At 37.3% G+C, this 22,716-nt stretch overlaps 1 protein-coding gene across 1 annotated transcript in view; it reads right to left on the bottom strand.

Annotated features, from left to right (window-relative positions):
• Window positions 1-22,716, bottom strand: part of CFAP47 (cilia and flagella associated protein 47) — a 245,919-nt gene that overhangs the window by 213,437 nt on the left and 9,766 nt on the right. Inside the window, exons 3-6 of the mRNA XM_087966888.1 lie at window positions 16,125-16,240; window positions 3,930-4,068; window positions 2,996-3,224; window positions 717-865 (exon numbers count right to left, since the gene is read on the bottom strand). Coding sequence (XP_087823014.1) covers window positions 717-865; window positions 2,996-3,224; window positions 3,930-4,068; window positions 16,125-16,240 — 633 coding nt within the window. The remainder of the gene's footprint in view (window positions 1-716; window positions 866-2,995; window positions 3,225-3,929; window positions 4,069-16,124; window positions 16,241-22,716) is intronic.

Below are 22,716 nucleotides of genomic sequence, written 5' to 3'. Positions count from 1 at the left end.
GTGGCATTTCCACCCCTTTTTATAATTTCTGATGCTATGTTGCCTAATTATACTAGTCTCTACTATACAATCCTTGAGGTTGCATAGTTCAACAATCCTTTAAAAATAAGAGCTATCATCTTAAGTAACACCATTTTGTTCTAAAAAAAAACTTCTCACCTCAACAAAAAATGAAAACAAATGATACCTCATTTTCCCACTTAAAGAATAAAAAGAATATACATATTCCTCACTGCCTCTTGAAAATGGAATTATTTAAAGCATTTCACCTAACATAGAGAAGAAAGATATTCTTGACAGAAAGTTCTCTTACCAAAGCAATGAGAGAACATTGCTTAAGCCCAAAACAAGAAGGTATGTGTAAATGTTTCACAGACTAATTGTAATGCCTCCCCCCCATTCACATGGGTATAAGACAGAGAAAATATAATCAAATTTGGAAAATTATATTACTATACTCCATCTTAATAAGAGTAGTTTTAAACTTCTATGGAATTTATATTTTGGTATGTTCTACATTGTAGGGCTGACATCAAAATAGGCTAATTACAATACAATAGATACAGATTATTGCTACTATGAAGAAAATAAATTGTTTTATGGAATTAGGAATACACATATACACACATATACATACACACATACATACACATGCACTACAGCTTTTATTATTCTCATTGTGCTCATTACTGACTGCAGTTTACAAAACCACTTACTTTGGACTAAAAGAAAGAAAAACCACAGTCTTCTGATAAGGTTGTAGTGTTCCTTCATTAGGAATGCAAGTAATCAGAGTTGAAACATCTGTTCCTTGATTTCCAGGATCTTTCAAAGCAGCATTTGAACTCTGCTGAATATCTGTGCCCTTTAAGAAAACAGAAAATGAATATGCTAAAATTTAATTATTCCATGTATTTACCTGGATGTTTCATATCTAAGGTGAATAAATTTACTGAAAAGATAACAGTTATGAAAAATGTGAACAAAACTTGTCACTAAGTCTAGACCCCACTTACCTTTCTATTAAAACATGGCAGCATGACATATTATTTTGAAAGTAATAAATTCTAACAGTTATTATTCATCAACAAAAAGTCCATTGATATGATAGGCATGTATATGAGCCGCAGTAGCACAGTGGTTAGAATGCAGTACTGCAGACTACTTCTGCTGACTTGCTGGCTATCAGCAGTTGGCAGATCGAATTTCACCAGGCTCGAGGTTGACTCAGCCTTCCATCCTTCCAAGGTCAGTAAAATGAAGACCAAGATTGTTGGGGGCAATATGCTGACTCTATAAACTGCTTAGAGGGAGCTGAAAAAGCATTGTGAAGCGATATATAAGTCTAAGTGATATTGCTATTGCTGTATGTACTTCAATCCCAAAACTATTGCAACATTCATCCGATGTATAAGATCCCTACAACTTTCTCATGAAAACTTCAGGGTAAATAATAAAGTCATATAATATCAAAGCAATGGGTTGGTTTTAGTTCCACTTTAACATATTGTCCATGTGTCAACTCATAAAACATTTTCTATGCCCATTTTATATTTGCTAACAGAAAGGCTGGGGGAGGAGTTTGAAAGAGCAGTGCAGCAGTTTGGAAGTGAAAGTACATTCCATGCATACCTTGCAAAAATTATATTAACCGACTGGAGAATATGATTGATGACTCTTGACTATGGACGTGTTTCATTGGAGAATATGAATTATGATACATCCAGAGGGGTGGGGGGGAAACCAGGTTCAAGGGTGACAGTGAATTACGTGTCTCAGAATCAGCTACATCCAGGTCATGCCAATATGTTCGCTCCTAATGAATTTTTTGAAGGTTTTTGAAGTTTGGCTCAAGGCTCATGATTTAATTAGGGCAATTGCTGGAATCCTGATACCATGTTCTTACCTTTCACTTATTTGTGGGAGTGGTCAGAAGCAGTGGTGGGATTCAAATTTTTTTACTACCAGTTCTGTGGGTGTGGCTTAGTGGGCGTGACTAGGTGGGTGTGGCCACGTGACTAGGTGATTGTGGCTTTTTTTACTTCTTTGCAGCCACCTCCCACCCATTTTTTGGGCCTTCTGGGCCTCAGGCAAACCTCCTAGGGGGGTGTTTTTGCTCCCAAAGGCCCCCCTGGGGCTCAGGAAGAAAAAAAAATGGAACCTGGAGGCGGCACAGCACTACCGAGCTCTGTTTTGGGGCCTTCCTGGCCTCAGAAGAGCCTCTGGAGGGGGTGTTTTTGTTCCCAGAAGGCTCCCCTGGGGCTCAGGAAGAAAAAAAACAGGGCATAGGAGGGGCACACAGCACCCCCCCCCCACTCTATTTTGGGGCCTTCCTGGCCTCAGAGGAGCCTCTAGAGGGGGTGTTTTTGCTCCCAGAATGCTCCCTTAGGGCTCAGGAAGAAAAAAATGGAAGGGGGGCTTTTGCCTTCCTGGGCCTCAGCAAGGGGAATCCCAGCACAGCTAATCATATGAACAGCTAATTGTTGGGGGGAAAGAAATACCTTAAGGGGTGAGCGTGAAGTGGGCGGTGTGAGCGAGCATCAGGTGGGCGGGGAAAATGAACCAGTAGCGACTGGGTGACTGGGTCAGGGGCATGGCCAGCCAGAACTTACTACCGGTTCGGTGACCCATGCCAAATCCTTGCTACCGGTTCGCCTGATCCAGTGCGAACCAGCTGAATACCATCACTGGTCAGAAGTAAATCTGTGGATATTACTGGAATATAATTTAAATCTGCCTTTTGAAATGGCTTTTGAATGCTTCTATGAACTGTGTTTAAAAATACAAGAAGTCCAAATCTGTCCTATAGTTATACTCTTTTACCTTTTCACATTATCAAGTGCAAGAATAATAGGAACTCTCATTTATATACAAATAGTAGCCAAAATGTAAAACAGTAACAAACTTTATTTCTCCTCTGGTAACTTCTAAGTATGATAGAGAGGAAAGGGAATTCTTCTGAAAAAGAGACAGTGTTTAAAAGCAGTTTCCTTACCATCTCTCCACCAACAGCATTATCCATCAAGACTGCCACCCAATCCACAGGCTCTGGGCTTTTATTGTGAAGAATAACTTCCTCCATGTTGGTGGTTCCAAAGTAGACATATCCAAAATTAACGCACTGGATAGTATTTGAGTGAGGCACACCTAAAACCTCAAGAACTTGTTCCACAATATTGGCTTTGATCTTTATCTCAGCAGTGGGCATTCCCTGCAACTCCACACTTTGGATAATAACAGATTAAAAAGGAATTTTGAGCTTCAGGACAATCATAGGTTAAGATTATAATGCCAGATTATTTGGAATTTAAGATTTTATTAACATTTCTCACACACACACACACACACACACACACACACACACCTGAAACTTGTAACAGTTGCCTATTTGTAACATTCAATGCTTCATATCAGAATAGTCAGTGCTTTCAATATTACATAACATTAGAAGCATTTACTAATTCTTCATTATCCCCAATTTGGAATAATAAATGAAACACCAAATTTCAATATAAGGAAGATTTTTAAATGAGGCTTCAAATTAGATTTTATTGAGAATTGGAGTTTACTTTTGCACTCTATCTAAATAAAATTAAACACCCTGAGACTGTGATATCCAATGTACTGAGCTCTGTCATACAATTTATTTAAGCATGGCCATCCATTCTTTAGATAGGAAGTTGAGTAGTATATAATAAAAAGGTTCTATCATTCAGACAAATTGTTCTTATTACCTAGACTGCACTTTGAATTGACAATATTTTTACTTATTTCACTGACACAAATAGTTAAACATATCTATGCAGTGAAAGGGCAAAGAATACTGCAGTTTAAAGCATATGCTTCCATTTATTTATATGTGTCATAAAATGTAGTTCAAGAAGTACATTAAAAGAGACAACACCACAATTTAAATATGCTACACTTACATGGCTGGTTGATTAAGTATTTTGGGTACATCAGTACATATCTCCACTTTTATCAATTCCATTGTTTTTGGTTCTATCACGCCACTGATTGGTGTTATAATAATAGGAACACTTCCTCTATATTTTATGTCAAATGTACCTTAAAATATAAAAATAAAATTAAAAACCAAACCATTTTAGTCAATATGCATAAAATTAAATACTAAACTTTTTGCCTCCAATGATAAAAGGATCACAATAACAACATAAGATGTATCATCAAGATGCATCATCTCATCAAGATTCTCTGTCTTATTCAGCTCTTTCTTCTCAGTCATATTTGTACGATAATGTGGATGAACAATTATGATTTGTTTCCTGTTATTTATTGTTCATATCCATACATTCCAAAAAGAATATTTTGGAAAAGTCATCGTTCTAAGTTTATAAAAACATCTTGCTACAGTTATTGTCATGCCGCTGTTGGAATCTGATTCCGAGGGAGAGGTGGAATAGCTGACAGGGAGTGGGAGTGTGGCTCCGGTGGCTGTGGAGGAAACTGGGGAAGGGCATAATCCGGTTGGGCATTCAGAGGAAGACCCAGGCCCACCCCCTCGTCATCCTGGGACATGCAGGGAGGAACAGATAAGGGAGAAACATGGGTTACGGGCAGGGATGGGATTCTACGGTTCTGTCCACCTCTATAGAACCGGTAGCTCTGAAGAGCAGCAGACAGAGCATACATAGAACCGGTTCTACGTCTGCTGCCATTTTGGCCCACCCGCCTGGCCTCTTACCTGACCTTTATTTCCTGCAGTTGAAAAAGCAGGAAAAAAATGCTTTTTCAACCGCTGCGCACCCGCGCGCAGCGCTGCTCAGCTGTCCAGGCAGCTAGCTGACAACGATATATATGCGCAGTGAAAACGTAAAATCACCGAACCAGAAGTTACACCGGTAGGATCCCACCCCTGGTTACGGGAGAGAAAAAGGCCCTGATTCCCTTCATTAGCTGCAGCTGGGAAAACAGGATATGTTTGCCCAGTTCATTGCTGAAAGCAAAGCGTGAATTATTTTGGTTTGTCAAGTCGTTTCTGAGTTCTGGCATCCTCCCAACTGTGTGTGTTATCTTTTAAAACTTCAATTCCTTATCCTGCCCAGTCTCGTTAATTGCTGCAGCAATTAAAGAAGCCATCTTTAATGACCAAGCAATTTTAAGCGGGGTAAAAAAGGGAAAGGGGGGGGGAAAGGGAGTTAAACTTAAACATTGAAGCAACAACCAAAAAAAAAAGAGTAATTTGAAAAGTAATCATATTCATGGCAACTTAGAAATGAAGCAAAGTAAAATATGGTTAGAGTCGTTTCAAGAGTTGACATTACTCTCTATATAATCATTACACACTGTGCTGTTGTGGTGGCACAGTGGTTAGAATGCAGTATTGCTGGCTAACGTGGCCCATAGCCAGGAGTTCGATCCTGACCAATTCAAGGTTGAATTGACTCCTTCCAAGGTCAGTAAATTGAGGACCCACATTGTTGAGGGCAATACGCTGACAATGTAAATAACTCAGTGTGCTGTAAAGCACTATGGAGCAGAAAATAACTCTAAGTGCTATTGCTATGCTTTATGAAAACTAAACATTTAAGCCTATCCATTCCTTTCACTCTATTTGTAATGGCAGCTTGCAAATCCCCTCACAAGATATTACAAAAAAAGAAATGCAGAAACGAGACTTCTTGATATTGTCCTTACTCTTGAATACCCCACTCCCTGCTTACACTTTAGACAGCAGATAGATAGATAGATAGATAGATAGATAGATAGATAGATAGATAGATAGATAGATAGATAGGTATGTAGGTATGTAGGTATGTAGGTATGTAGAATTCTTTATTGGCCAAGTGTGATTGGACACACAAGGAATTTGTCTTGGTGCAAATGATCTCAGTGTACATAAAAGAAAAGATACATTCATCAAGAGTCAAGAATCAGTGAAGACTGCTTTTCCAATAAGCATTCAAGGCATGTAGCATTTGATATCATTTGCACGATATATCTTTATTTTTCATTCATAGGAGGAAAAAAGACCAATGTCACACAAGTATCAGACCATCACAATGCAAGTGTCAGCCCTTTTGTACATCCATTGTGAGTTGCATGAACTTTTAATTCATCTAGCCCTGCCTTTCTCATGATGTGCTCTGCATACAGTATACAGCCTTGCCAGACTCCTTTCCCAATTTTGAACCAATCAGTGCTTCCATGTCCAGGTCTCACTGTTGCTTCTTGACCTGCATATAGGTTTCTCAAAGAGACAAATAAGATGATCTGGTACTGCCATCTCTTTAAGAACTTGCCACAATTTGGGCTTCCAGTTTTGCAAGGCTTCAGTGGCAGCAGGAATCCGCGATTGTACACGGTTCCCGCTGCACTCGCTGCCAAAGTTCCTCCGATCCAGATGGATTTGGAGGATATGGTTGCCCCATAGAGGCAACCGAAGAGAGAGGAGATCCGGATAGGGGCTTGGGGGTATCGCAAACCCCCTCCTCAGCCGGCAAAACCCCTTTTTCCCAAGGCGGTGGAGCGGCGGTCAGCAATGGCCGCCACAAAGAAGCCTGCAGCCGGGTAAGAATTTGTGCAGGAGGAAGTTGGAGAAAGTGAAAGTTTTGGCTGAACTGGGACAACAAGGAACTTCTAAACACCCTGGAAACTTAATCGTTTGAAGGATACATTGTCTCCCAAAGAAGACAGTAAAAGCGGCGGAAGAAAATTGGAAAGGGAAAGTTATTTTCTTTCACTCTCCCTCCCCACGGAAATAGCAGAAGGAAATCTGGAAACCTGCTTGGGCATAGAAGGTATTTAACTTGAAACTTAAAGCCAAGGGGATAAAAGATTTCTGAATATTGGAATTAAAACTCTAAAATTCTTTTTTTTGCTATAAGTGGAAGGGAAGACGTAAAGGACTTATTTTAAGATTGTACTGAAGGAGACTGCTTGGAGTTTATAAGATATTATAAGATCAGAAATAAAAGACATACGATTTCTAGAAAACTACTTTGGAACTGTGTATTTGAATTCAACCCCAGGAAGAGGAAAAATAGAAAGAAGAAAGTGCTAAATGAAACTGTTTGCTCTGATTTGGATTGCTTTGTGACTTTGGGATTTTTGTGAACTATTTCTTGAAAGATTAAAAACATTTGGGTTGTTTTAAAAAATGGCATTATCTTTTGAAGAATTACAAATGGAATTTCAAAAGTTGAAAGAAGAGGAACAAGAAGGCAAGGACTCTTCTGGATCTATTTTCCACTTTTTAAAAATGGCGATTTCTACCTATCAAGAAATACAACAACAACAAGAAGGCTGGGATGAAGAAGAGGAAGAAGCCATCTTTAATGGACAAATACTCTTAGTGGAGGAAGAAAAGAGAAAGGGGATGAAAATGGAGAATCCAGGATTTAAAAAAGCAACCAAGAAAAGGAAAAATAAGATGAAAAATCGATATGTCAGAAAGCAACAGAAAAACTATGTTTTTCTGGCTGGCGGGGGGGGGGTGTATTAAGAAACTCTGTAACACTGCCAACTAGAGGCCTGAAAATATTTTATTTGAATTGGAGAGAACTGTGAAAAGACTACTTCTCAAGGACACTTTAATTTGGTAAGATAGAGGGAGAGCGCAGCAGAATATTATTACAGGTGCTTTCCTGGACTCTTATCAACATTTCAACACTTGAGGCTTGGCTTTGAAGCTTGTGAAGAAGAGAGTCATAATAAGAGCCTTGGACAAATAAATAAAGTGCAGTGTGGTTTCTTATCTTTTTTCAGTTGAGTACCCCTACTCACCAGCCTCTCTGTAAATTTTAATTTTAGTAATATTCTTATTTTTGCTTTTTATTTTAAAGGGAAAGCCTCAGAATTTTCTCTCTATTTTTCTTTTCTTCTCCTTCTTTTTACTGGGATTTTTTTTTTTTTTGCTTTTTCCATTTATATTTTTGGACTACTCTGCCTTTTCTTTTTTATTATTATTGAGATTTCCCAATTGGATTAAGGTGTGAAGAAGCTGAAGGATTTTTTTCTTTTTCTTCCTTGTTTTTTTTTTTTTCTTCCTAATTATTATTATTATTTTTGGGCTTTTTTCTTTTTTCTATTTTTCATTTTTTATTGTGGACTACTTCATAATTGGATTAGGGTCTAGAAGAACCTGAAGATTTTTCTTTTTCTCCTTCTTTCTTTTTGTCATTGGGCTTTTTATTATTGGATTTTTCCATTTTGGATTATAATTGGCTCTTTTACCAGTTGGATTAAAAGCTAAAAAGAATTTGAAGGTCTTGAAGCATCAAAATGAGCAGGAAACCTATATCTTCTGGCGTTTCTACTTCTACCCCTGCCTCCCCACCAGCTGGAGGACAACGTTTAATTCAGACAATGTTGAAGCAAGATAAAGAACAAGAAAAAGTGAATTTACAGATGATTATGCAAGGAATCCAAGATCTCAAGATAAAAATAGACACTATTGAACAAAGAACAGAGAAGACTGATGAAAAAGTGGAAAATATTCAACAAATGATGGTGAAGTATGATGAGAGATTCCAAAAAATTGAGGAAGAAGGTAAACAAAGAGAGGAGAAGATTGGAAATATTGACAGCAGATTAACAGTGGTTGAACAAGATAAAAGTGGGATGTTGAGGTGGGAGATGGAGAGGTCAGAATTCTATCTCAGATTTCAGAATATAGAAGAAGAAAAAGGACAAAATTTGGCTGCGATAATGATAGAAATTCTGGCGGATAATTGGAAATTACAGAGGAAAAGATGATGGATGGAGTAGATGAGGTATATCGAGTTTTTACAAGATATGCGATGAGAAATAAATTACCAAGGGAAGTCCATATCAGATTTACCAAAAAATCCATCAAAACACAAATATTACAAGCTGTAAGAGAGAAGACATTGAAATACAAAGGCAGAGAGATTGTGGTTTTAAAACAAATACCCAGAAGAGTGAGAGAGACGAGAAGAGAATATCGATTCCTGACCAAAATGCTATTGAAAAAGGAAGTGAATTATAGATGGCTGATTCCAGAAGGATTAATGTTTATGTGGCAAGAACGGAGACATAGAATCGATTCAATTGAGAAAGCAGAACTTTTCCACACAGAATTTTTTGGAAGGAGAAAAGAAGAGGCAGAGAAAGAGGTCTCATTAATTGAGTTTCAAGAGGAACAACTGGAGATTGAAGAAGAGGAAGGTGCAGTAGGTGGACAGGTGGGTAGTAAAGAACAGCGTGAAGTGAGATCCACGAGAGCTGTTAGACCTAAATATAAAGCATAATCATGGAAGAAAAAAAATTGATTACAATGAATATAAATGGACTCAATTCAGCTGTTAAAAGAAGGAAAACCTTCCATAAATTAGAGAAATTAAAATTTGATATAATTTGTCTACAAGAAGTACATATCAAAAAACAACATGAACAATTGTTAGTACAGCCAAAATTAGGGAAAATATTTACTTCTTTGACTCAATGTAAGAAAAGGGGAGTGTTTCTATACATTAAAGAGGTTAACGCAGCAAAATTGATTTATACGGATGAAGACGGAAGAGTATTAATGGTGGAAATAATGGACAATAATATAAAAATACTCTTGATTGCAATTTATGCTCCGAATGATAAACAAGAAGAATTCTATAAAAAATTACACATGAAAGTAACTGGACTGGACTATGTTAATATAATTATAATGGGAGACTTTAATGGAATTGTGGACAATAAACTGGACTATATAGCAACAACAACAAAACAAAATAGAAAGACTCTCCCTAAATCTTTTTTTAAAATGACAGACGAATTAACCTTAAAAGACATTTGGAGAGAAAGAAATGTTAAAGCTAAACAATATACTTTCTATTCAAATAGACATTTATCATGGTCCAGATTGGATATGATTTGGATCTCAACAGAATTAATATCTAATATTCAAGAAACAAATATTGAAACAAGTACTTGGGCAGATCATAGCCCAATGACAATTAAATGGAAGGGACAAAAAAAAAAGATCGAGATGGACATTAAACAATACTATCTTAAAGGAAAAAGATTTTACACAATGGATGGAGAAAGAATTGGCTTTTTTCTTTAGAGAAAATAAAAAAGAAGATACCTCAATGCAGAATGTTTGGGATACAATGAAGGCATATGTTAGAGGTTTGATAATAGATTATATAAGAAAAAAGAATATTAGGAAAAGGCAAGCCACTAAGGCCTTGGAAGATGAGTATAAAAGACTTGAAAAAGAATTACAGAAAATGCCACAGAAAAAGGATATTAAATTGAAGTTGGATATAATTAAACATAAAATGGAATTAATAGAGAAAGAAGAATTGGCACAGAAAATTAGAAATGCTAAACAGAATTATTTTGAAGATGCAAATAAAGATGGCTAGCATATAAGTTGAGAAAGGAGAAAGAATCAAGAAAAATATTGAAGTTAATAGATGATCAAGGCCAAGTTTGTTATGGTAATAAGGAGAAAAAGGAAATTATTCGAGATTTATATGGGCAACTATATAAACAAGAGAATATTGACGAGGAAAAAGTCAAACAGTATCTACAGAATGCTAACCTACCGAAGATACCTAAAGAGACTGAAGAAATGCTAGAAAGCAACATAACAATGATGGAATTAACTGAAGCACTTAAGAAACAAAATAATGGGAAAGCACCAGGTCCAGATGGGCTTCCGGCAGAATTCTATAAAACATTTCAAGAATCATTGAGCATTCCATTGCTAGAAGTTATGAATGAAGCTATGTCAAAGAAGATGATACCCAAAACATGGTCAGAGGCTTATATTACATTTATTCCAAAAGAAGAGGCTGACCCACTGCAAATTAAGAACTATAGACCTATTTCTTTATTAAATGCAGACTATAAAGTCTTTGCTTCAATTTTAGCAGAAAGACTTAAAAAATACTTAAATAATTTCATTCATTCAAAATGGATTTTTGCCAAAGAGACAAATTAGAGACAATATGAGAGTAATCTTGGATACTTTGGAATATTATGAGGCACATCCTGAAAAGCAAATGGCTTTGATATTCCTAGATGCTCAAAAGGCATTTGACAATGTGAACTGGAGATTTATGTTATCACTATTGGAACAGATGGGTTTCGCCAGAAAATTTATCCAAGAAATAGAAGCCATATACAATAAACAGACAGCAAAGTAATGATGGAGGGAGAACTTACAGACTTTATCAATATAAGAAAAGGCACAAGACAAGGATGTCCCCTATCTCCTTTGCTATTTGTATTGACTTTGGAAGTGTTGAATAGAAATATTAGAGATGATAAAAGCATAAAAGGAATGAAAATTAAAAAGGAAGAATTCAAACTGCAAGCCTTTGCTGATGACTTAGCCTTTATTTTGGAAGATCGGTTAGAAACAGCTCCAAAGTTATTGGAAAAGATAGAGATATATGGTGAGGTGGCTGGTTTGAAAATAAATAAAGACAAAACAAAGATTTTGACAAAGAACATGCTACTGAGACAAAGAGAAGAACTGGCAGACCTGTTGAAAATCCAAGTTACGAATAAGGTCAAGTATCTGGGGATACACTTGACAGCAAGATGTAGCACATTAAAAGAGAATAATTATATTAAACTTAAACAACAGAAAGCAACAGAAAAGAGAAATACAACAGAGAGGGTGGATTAAGAGAGTGAAATTTGAGAGATGGGGGGGCCAAAAAGCTAGAATTGATAAGAAAGGAAGGGAAAAAGGAAAGAGAAGTCATGAAGGTTTTAAACAAGATGTTAAAAAACAGTTTTTTTTAGAGATAAAGGGTAAAATATAATCTAATAAAAATGATTCTGCAAAAGTACATAAGAGTGTATGGTAGATATTAGTATTTGAAACTGAGTTAGAAAATTAAAATATTATATGAGTTAATAATGCATTAAAGAGAAGTTATAAAAATGTTTAAGATTTAATAATAGAGTTTAACTTCCCATGAAACATTGTTCTTATTATATTATAAACTTAATATTCTCTTTTTTTTTTGTTTTATTACTCTAAAATGTAGTACTTATTAAATTTAATATTTTTTGCCCGCTTTATTATTTTGAAATGTAGTATTTAGAAGGTACTAAGCAGAATCAGTATGAAAAGTATGTATTATTCTAAGTCTTACATTTAGGGGAAAGATAGAAAGTTGTCATACTTCAATCAGTGTTTACAGGAGAAATATTGTATTAGAAAGAAAAGATAAATAGATAATTGAAAGAGAACGGACAAAAGATGCAAGTATAATTATCTAAATTGAGATGAAATAAATAAAATAGAATTAAGAGAGTGAATAGAAGAGAGAAAATATACCAGAAAATATAGAATGTTAAATAAGATATGAAATAGTATATTTAAGTGAGCATGAATTTGATTTATGTCTGTACAAAAAGATGTAAGCCGCTTTCCAAAAAGAAGTTTTATGTATTTATGTTTTGTGTTATGTTTGTCTATGCTTGAATTAAGGATGTTAGAAGAGAACTAATGAAATTCTATACAATGAATATATACAATCTAAGGCAAAGGAAATACAATCAAATAGAAGGAAAGGGAGAAATAAAGAGAAGTCGGGAAAAGATATGAATTTGAACAGATAAGATAAATATATACATTATAATTTGGAATTATCTTGTTTCTAAATGAGATATTTTATTTATTTTCCAGAAAAGATATTTTATGTTATTACATCCTATGTTCTGTTTGTTTGTGTATTGTTTTTTAAAAATTAATAAAATTTGTTTAAAAAAAAAAAAAAGAACTTGCCACAATTTGTTGTGATCCACACAATCAAAGGCTTTAGCATAGTCAATGAAGCAGAAATATATGTTTTTCTGGAACTTCCTAGCTTTCTCCATGATCCAGTATATGTTGGCACTTTGATCTCTAATTCCTCTGCCTCTTCAAAATCCTGCCTGTACTTCTGGTAGTTCTCGATCCACATACTGCTGGAGCCTAGCTTGTAGAATTTTAAGCATAACTTTAGTAGCATGTGAAATGAGTACAATGGTGCGATAGTTTGAACATTCTTTGGCATTGCCTTTCTTTGGAATTGGAATGTAAACTGACCATTTCCAATCCTGTAGCCACTGTTGAGTTTTCCAAATTTGCTGGCAAATTGAGTGTAGCACTTTTACTGCATCATCTTTTAGAATAGAATAGAATAGAATAGAATAGAATAGAATAGAATAGAATAGAATAGAATAGAATAGAATAGAATTCTTTATTGGCCAAGTGTGACTGAACACACAAGGAATTTGTCTTGGTGCAAATACTCTTAGTATACATAAAAGATACATTCGTCAAGAGTCAAGAATCATAGGTACAACACTTAATGATAGTCATGGGGTACAATAAGCAATCAAATCATACTAGGAAACAGTCAATATAAATCGTAAGGATACAAGTAACAAAGTTACAGTCATACAGTCACAAGTGGGAGGGGATGGGTGATAAGGAGTGAGAATATTAACAGTAATAGTAGTGCAGACTTTGCAATAGTTGAACAGAGTTGAGGGAATTATTTGTTTAGCAGAGTGATGGTTTTCGGGGGGAAACTGTTCTTGTGTCTAGTTGTTCTGGTGTGCAGTGCTCTATAGCGTCGTTTTGAGGGAAGGAGTTGAAACAGTTTATGTCTGGAATGTGAGGGGTGTGTAAATATTTCACAGCCCTCTTTTTGACTCATGACAGGTCCTCGATGGAAGGCAAGTGGGTAGTTATTGTTTTTTCTGCAGTCCTAATTATCCTCTGAAGTCTGTGTCTTTAAGATTTTGAATAGCTCAGCTGGAATGATGTCACCTCCACTAGCTTTGTTGTTGCTCAGATTTCCTAAAGCACATTTCACTCCACATTCTAGGATGCCTGGGGCAAGGTCAGGGACCCACCCCATTGTGGTTATCAGGGATGTTAAGCTCATTCTTCTATTGTTCTTCTGTGTAATTTTGTCACCTCTTCTTAATCTCTTCTGCCTCTGTTAGGTCCCTGCCATTTTGGTCCTTTATCATGCCCATCTTTCTATGAAATATTCCCTTCATATCTCCAATTTTCTTTAATAGATCTCCCGTCCTCCCTATTCTATTGTTTTCTTCTATTTCTTTGCACTATTCATTTAAGAAGGCATTCTTATCTCTTCTAGCTATTCTCTGGAATTCTGCATTCAATTGGGTGTATCTTTCTCTTTCTCCCTTGCCTTTTGCTTCCCTTCTTTCCTTAGCTATTTGCAAAGCTTCCTCAGACAGCCATTTTGCTTTCTTGCATTTCTTTTTCTTTGGTGTGGTTTTAGTTGCTACCTCTTGTACAATGTTGCAAATCTCCATCCATGGTTCTTCAGGCACTCTATCAGATCTAATTCCTTAAATCTATTTGTCACCTCTAATGTATATTCATCAGGGATATGATTTAGTTTATACCTGAGTGGCCTAGTGCTTTTCCTGGCTTTCTTTAATTTAAGCCTAAATTTTGCAACAAGAAACTCATGATCTGAGACATAGTCAGTTCCTGGTCTTGTTTTTGTTGACTGTATAGAGCTTCTCCATCTTTGGCTTGCAGAGCACATAGTCAATCTGATTTCTGTGTTGACTGTCTGGTGATGTCCATGTGTAAAGCCATCTCTTGGATTGTTGGAAAAGAATGTTCTATCAGCCTGTGCCCTGCTTCATTTTGTACTCCAAGGCCAAACTTGTCTGTTATTCTGGTTATCTTTTGGCTTCCTACTTTAGCATTCCAATCCTCCATGATGATAACAACATCAATTTTTGGTGTTAATTCTATAAAGTTCTATAAGGGCTTCACAGAACCAATCAATTTCATCCTCTTCAGCACCAGTGGTTGGGGCATAGATTTGGACTACTATGATATTGAATGGTTTGCCTTGGATTTGAACTGAGATGATTCTGTCATTTCGGGGATTGTATCCCAGTATTGCTTTTCCTACTCTTTTATTGACTATGAAGACAACTCCATTTCTTCTGAGGGATTCTTGCCTGCAGTAGTATACCTGATGGTCATCTGAATTAAATTCACCCATTCCTGTCCATTTTAGTTCACTGATTCCTAAGATGTCATTGTTCAGTCTTGTCATCTCTTGTTTGACCACATCCAGCATGCCTTGATTCATGTATCTTACATTCCATGTTCCTATGGAGTATAGATCTCTACAGTATCGGACTTTCCTTTCACCATCAGATACATCCACAGCTGAGTGTCCTTTCGGCTTTGGCTCAATCGCTTCATTCTTTCTGGTGCTACTACTACTAGCCCTCTGCTCTTCCCCAGTAGCACATTGGACACCTTCTGACCTGAGGAGCTCATCTTCCAGTGTCATATCTTTTTGCTTTTTGGTACTGTCCATGGGGTTTTCACGGCAAGGATACTGGAGTGGGTTGCCATTTCCTTCTCCAATGGATCACTTTTTGTCAGAACTCTCTGCTATGACCTGTCTTTATTGGATGGCTCTGTACAGCATAGCTCATAGCTTCATTGAGCTACACAAGCCCCTACACCATGACAAGGTGGTAAACCATGAAGGGGCATGTATATAGGAGAAGGGGAAAGTATATATACATTAGCTTTTTAAGCATATGCTGTTTATATATATTGACCCCTTCCATAGGATATGTTGAATATAATGCAACATTAAACCGGGCTAGGTGACTAATCTGTCATTCTTCAATTCTTCATTCTTCTTCAACTGGGCCACCTATTTATGGCTATCATGGACTGTATGATGGGGAAAGTATAAAAAGTAGCTCATCCAATAGAACATTGCTGCTTTAGGGATTTCATTGTGAAATCTTTCATAAAAGCATTTGCCAGTGATAAATAACAGATTAAAATGTTGATAATATATTGACAATATATATTTTACAATAGTGTATCAACCATTTTCATATTTTGATTAAAGCACTCAGTCTTAACATAACGTACATCAGTTTAAATCTAGTTAATATCCTAAATCAAAGCACAATATGATTTACCATGTTGCATGAAAGCTCCAGCCATTGAGCTATGTCATATTGTTATTTGTTTCTGCTTAGGTGGGTTCATATTTCATGCTGAACCAAAAATAAATTTCATTATGAATAATCTAAGTGTACAACTAGCTAAATATGCTCCATAAAATATACTCCATATACTAAATATACTCCATAAAAATATTTACCTGGGGATGATCCATAGTTTGTAATTTTGGTTACTGCATGTATTATTTTACTGTTCGCAATCACTGTCCCAAAATTTATCTCACGTTCAATTTCTAAGAAACAACATGGACGTAATCTGCAAAAAAAGTGCATTTTTATTGGTTTTATATCATCATTTTATTGATTTAATTTTTAAATACATTTCAAGAGAAATAAAAGTATTTTTGGACTTTTTCAACAGATGCACTATCTTTCTTAACTTAGTACTTATGTTGCTATGTTTTTTAAAGTATTGTAAGCACAATCAAAACATATTAATTTGCAACTATATTTTATTTAGCTTGAAATTCTTTTCATGTCTAAATATTTTCATACTTATTGCCTATTTCTATTCAAGATAATAATTTAGTACACAACTAACACTTGAAATATCACCATAGTTTTGGTACTATTACGAGCAGCTGTGGGACACTCTGATCACTGCATGATTCACCTTGTACCTCCTACAGACAAAGACTTAAAACCATGAAACCAACAATTAAATCAGTGAGGACTTGATCTGATGAGGCAAAGCTGAAGCTTCAAGCTTGCCTTGATTGCACTGATTGGAATGTTTTTGAAGATACCTCTGAAGACCTAGATGAGCTCACAGATACTGTAACATCATATGTCAGCTTCTGCGAAGACCTATATGTACCAACAAGGAACCTGTGAATATATAGTAACAACAAACCTTGGTTCACAGCTAAACTTAAGCAGCTATGTCATTCCAAAGAGGAAGCCTACAGAAAAGGTGACAGAATGCTATACAATCAGGCCAGAAATGTATTAACAAGATAGATGAGAGCAGCAAAAATAAGGTACTCTGAAAAGTTAAGGAATCAGTTCTCAACAAATGAACCAGCAAATGTGGAAAACTCTTAAAAGCATCACTGGCTACAGCAAACCTTCTTCCCAGGCAGAAGGAAATCAACAACTAGCAGATGACTTGAATGTGTTTTACTGCAGGTTTGAAAGGAAACTACAGCCACCTATCTCCACAACTCCCATCTCAAACACACCAGTAACAGCCAAGCCTTCTACAACTGACTCCAACCTCTGATGATCACAGAAAAAGAAGTGCAAGATCTATTTTACAGACAAAAGCCAGGAAAAGCACCAGGGCCAGACAAGATAACTCCTTCTTGCTTAAAAGTCTGTGCTGACCAATTGACCCGATCTTCACACGAATCTTCAATAAATCACTAGAGATGTGCTATGTTCCTTCTTGCTTCAAATGCTCTACTATCATCCCAGTGCCAAAGAGCCCTCCATCAGGGAACTGAATGACTACAGACCAGTTGCTCTAATATCTGTAGTTATGAAAACCATTAAAAGGCTAGGGCTGTCCCACCTGAAAACCATCACGGATCCGCTGTTTGATCCCATACAGTTTGCATACCGAGCAAATAGATCAACAGATGATGCTGTTAATATGGCTCTGCACTACATCCTACAACACCGCAAATCTCCAAATACCTATGCAAGGGTCCTTTTTGTAGACTTCAGTTCAGCATTCAATACCATCATTCCAGACATTCTTCTAACTAAACTAAACCAGCTAGCGGTACCTGAACACACTTGTAAGTGGATCATAAGCTTCCTAACAGACAGGAAGCAGCAGGTGAAGCTACGCAGAATCACATCTGACACCTGTACAATTAGCACAGGGCCCCCCCAAGGCTGTGTGCTTTCTCCACTTCTCTTCTCTCTATATACCAATGACTGCACCTCAAACGATCCATCTGTTTAAATACTGAAGTTTGCAGATGATACAACCGAGGTTGGTCTCATTCGAGACAACGATGAATCCGCATACAGACAGGAGGTTGTACAATTTGCCTCGTGGTGTAACTGGAACAATCTGGAACTGAACACACTCAAAAATGTAGAAATGGTGGTAGACTTTAGAAGAAACCCTTCCATGCTACCACCTCTTACAATACTAGAGAACACAGTATCAACAGTAAAGACCTTCAAATTTCTAGGTTCTATCCTATCAAAAGACCTAAAATGGACTCTTAACATCAAAAATGTCATCAAAAAAGCACAACAAAGAATGTTCTTTCTGCACCAACACAGAAAGCTCAAACTGCTCAAGGAGCTGCTGATACAGTTCTATAGAGGAATTACTGAGTCTGTCATCTGCACCTCTATAGCTGTCTGGTTTGGTTCTGCAACCCAACAAGACAGACACAGACTTCAGAGAGTAATTAGGACTGCAGAAAAAACAATTACTACCAACCTGCCTTCAATCGAGGGCCTGTATACTGCACAAGTCAAAAAGAGGGCTTTGAAAATATTTACAGACCCCTTACATTCCAGACATAAGCTATTTCAACTCTTACCTTCAAAGCGATGCTATAGAGCACTGCACACCAGAACAACTAGACACAGGAGGGCGCATCTGACATTGTGACAAGACAACAGGCAATTCCGGTGCTCCCGGAGCGCTGTCGATACCGCTGCAGCTGGAAGGTCCACCTGGACCCAAACCATCCCATAGAGACAGTGGTCAGGGAGAGCACAGACTGCTGATCCCAGGGACACTGCAAAGTCCCTGCAAAGTTGATCCAGGTAAAGCTCTCTAATCTGGTTGTGGAAGGAAGCAGCCATTGAAGCTGCTGAAGTTTGGGACAGCTCCGGAACAGAAGAAGAAGAAAGTGTGTTGGTTTTGGGTGAGATTTTTTTTTTTCTGGCAAAAAGAGAGAGCACCCTAAGGGGGGAAAGATTTTAGAAATATAGAAGACAGAAGAGGAAACAAGCAGTGAAATTGAGCCTGTCTGTCAAAGTAATTAAAGCTATTTTATTGATTTTTAACAAGGACTTAATCTTTAACTGGACTGGACTTTACAACAATTATTACAATTTTTAGCACTAACTTTAAAGAGAGACTTTGTATTTCTTTTTCTTGTTGGTTTTCTTTTTTCTCCATAAAGGGGAATTTTCTTTTTAGAAACTTCTTTGTTACAATATAACAAAGTGCTGAAAGCTAAGTAATGTGAATTACTAATGCCACTTAGAGGCCTTAAATTATTTTTGAAGGAACTGAAAATAATTTGATGGGAAATTTTTTTTTAGTCATAAGCTGTTTACATTAAGATAAGATAGAGAGTAGAGCACTGAATAAATGTTTATGCAGGTGCTTCTCTTGTAAAACAATCTAAACAGCTGGAGACTGAAGTTGAAAGAGACAAGATTACTGTGACCTTGGATTATATTTTGCTGAAACTTGTTGAAATTTTGATATTGTGCCTTGGACACTGTATGGTGGCTGTAATTCACTTTGTAATTCATCCCTAAACTGCAATTGAATTTTCTTTTTTTTTCTTGCTGGCTGGTAGTTATTTGTGGTCTAATCTTTTTCTTTTTGGTTTTCTTTCAAACTATTAACTTGGCTTTAGCCTTACTGTTGGGAATTTTTTTTTCTTTTTTGGCTTTTTCCTTTTCCCTTTTAATACTATTTGTGGATTACTTTTTATTTATTTATTATTTTTCTCCTTTTTCTTATACTATTTTTAAACATGGTGCTTATATATGTATGTACGTATATACGTATGTATAATGTGTATATGTATATAATGTATATGTTTTCTTAAGTTTTCACGGGTACTTACATGTATGGTATTCAGCTTTGTTTGGGTATTTTCCCACGTCATTGTAGTCGTGCTTTTAAAGTTGTAGCAACCTTTCGGCAGAATCTCATCTGCCATCATCAGGCTTCTGTATTATTCTGTAATACAGAAGCCTGATGATGGCAGATGAGATTCTGCTGAAACGTTGCTACAACTTTAAAAGCGCAACTACAATGACGTGAGAAAATACCCGAACAAAGCTGAATACCATACATATAATGTATATATGTATATACATATATATGTATATACATACATGTTCTGTCTCACTTGTAGCCACAAGTGAGAGTCCAAATGTCCCAAAGAAATAAACACGAACAAATAATACCAGAAACCACAGAGTTAACTTGTCTCTGTAATCGTTGTTGGCAGCTTTCCCAGAAACTGTCTTCAAGCCGAGATAACGAGCCGCAAGATAAATCAGGAACAGAGGGCTTCTTCAAAGCTGCGCAGTAATTAACGAAGTTTGATCCAGACAAGTACCGTTAACTAACACACCTCCTTATATTCCTTGAAGGGGCAGGTCAGTCTCTCTTATTAGTCTAATTAGTCTCTGACTTGACGTTTCTTTTCAAATTGTGCTTGACGTCTCAACCTGGGTCTAGTCCTTGCATCAACCCAACATTCATTATCACTCAAGGACTCTGGTATGTTCTGTGGATCAGCTGCTGACACCTGAGGCATGATTGAAGTGGAAGGTTCTGGAGAGGATGGTGTTTCCGACACTCCCTCATCCTCCTGGCTCACGTCTGCATCTCTCATTAGAGCAGGCTCCAATTCCAATGCCAAACCTTCCTCGTCACTCGAACCTGTGTCTTCTGATACATCAGACTCAAAGCTCACAGCAGGCTCAAACCTTCCAGTCACAACACTATCCCTCACCGCAGGGCCCTTCCTCCAAGTCTGACGATCCGGATGTGGTTTCGATGGGAATTGTGCATGATATAGCCGGATAAGGTCCGGGGCATGCACCTTGGACGCATCCTCCCAGGAACAAATCTCTGTTTCATTTTCCAGCTTCCCTACGAAGTACTGAAATCGTCCAGCCATCGTGAATCATAAATGCCAACCACCGTGGTATCAACAACAGGATCAGCGCTGGGCCCAGATGGAGGACCCGTATCGTCGGGAGAACGGAGAGTACACGATGGGGTGTCAGGTACCAAAAGGGAGCGGTGGAAGACAGGGTGAATGCGCATGGAGCGCGGTAGGGTGAGCCGATAAGCCACGGGATTGATAACAGCCTCGATAGGGAAGGGACCAATAAAGCGATGATCCAACTTCCTAATCGGACGATCGACCCGGAGATGCTTCGTTGACAAGCACACCTTGTCTCCCACAGCCAGCGGAGGCGTCGCCCGACGTGAACGATCCGCAAAATGTTTATAGTCTGTTTTCGCTGGTTCCAATTGTCTGGAAATCAATTGGTGCATCGCATGTAATTCAGACAAAAAGTCTTGTGTCTCTGGAACCGGAGAATCCAAGATCGACAGGGGGAAAAACCTCGGATGGTAACCCACGTTTGCGTAAAAAGGTGTCATGTGGGTGGAGGTGTGCTGAGAATTATTAAAAGCAAACTCCTCCAACAGAAGATAGGTCATCCAGTTGTTTTGCCATTGATTAACAAAACATCTGAGGTATTGGGCGAGGATGCCAATTACTTTCTCAGTCCCTCAGTACATACATACATACATACATACTGTTAGGTATAACATTGATACCAAATATGGTTTGGGTGAATAAATATATAAAACTTAGATATCATGGTTTAAGTGCTTATCACTTTAAGCACAATGCAGCAGGCAATTAGCCGATTAAGGGTGCGGTTAGAAGTTACAATATAAGGAAGCATTAGAAGCTGGAAAGCTTGCTGTCTCTTGCTGTATCTGTCTGTAACTGTAACTGTGTGCTGCTGCGACTAACTGTGATTACTGACTGTGAGTGCCTGTGACTGAACTGTTATTGTTTGCTACTGTTTGCTGATTTACTGCGTAATTCTACTGAATATCCAGCGTTTGTTTCTCTGAAGAGTGAAACCGGAGGAGGAGAAGATATCTTTATCGGCTGATAAAGATATTGCAAGGACTCTTAACTTGGACTATACTAGTGAGTCTTACTGGATGGAAATACTGTGAATGACTTAATGGACTGAATGACAATGCTTAAACTCTAACTGGATTAAAAACTATTTAAACTACAAACAGTGTTTGTGTTCAGTGTGTGTATACTCTGGGGCCCTTCCGCTCTCGTTTGGTTGCCTGGCTTGACTACTGCTGCAATACTCTTCTAGGGGTTAATCCCCAAACCCTAACATTGGTTATGGGCCCAGCAGCATAGTCTAACTAACCAGGATATAGCAGAGAGAGTTGGTGTGAGTTGCACATTACTGTAAAAACAAACTGTTTTAATTAGTTTAAAATAGTCAAAATATCTGAAGAGTAATGGCACAAGTAAATTTGTCACAACTGTCCATGATATCCAGGCTGGATGGAACAAACTATGTTTCATGGTCAATGAAATGTAGTTTACTTCTACGCAGAGAAGGTTTGTGGGACATTATAGCAAACCCACCTGATGTGAGTAGCTGGGATCCTGCTAATGATGATGATAACGAAAAGTTACAAGACTTTAAACTGAAGAATGAGCAGGCTTTATGCATCATAGGACTGACTCTCTGTGATCAGCAGCTTGTCCATATTCGTGGAGAAGAAAATGCTGCAAACTGCTGGGAGAACCTCAGGAAGATTTATGTTCGGGACAGTGTAGGAGCACATATAAATCTTACACGGAAGCTTTTTCTAACGCATCTTCAGAGGAATGGAGATATGTTAGTTCATTTAAACTGTATGAAGAGCATTTTTCAAGATTTGCAAGAAAAAGAGCTTATATTTAATGAACTGCAACAAGTCTACATAATATTATCTTCATTAGATCAAAG

The sequence above is a fragment of the Notechis scutatus genome, chromosome 5 (assembly GCF_049901735.1).
Source record: "Notechis scutatus isolate UNSWTSFEM ecotype Mainland chromosome 5, rNotScu1.2, whole genome shotgun sequence".
NCBI lineage: Eukaryota > Metazoa > Chordata > Lepidosauria > Squamata > Elapidae > Notechis > Notechis scutatus.
This window is presented reverse-complemented; position numbering and strand designations above follow the sequence as displayed.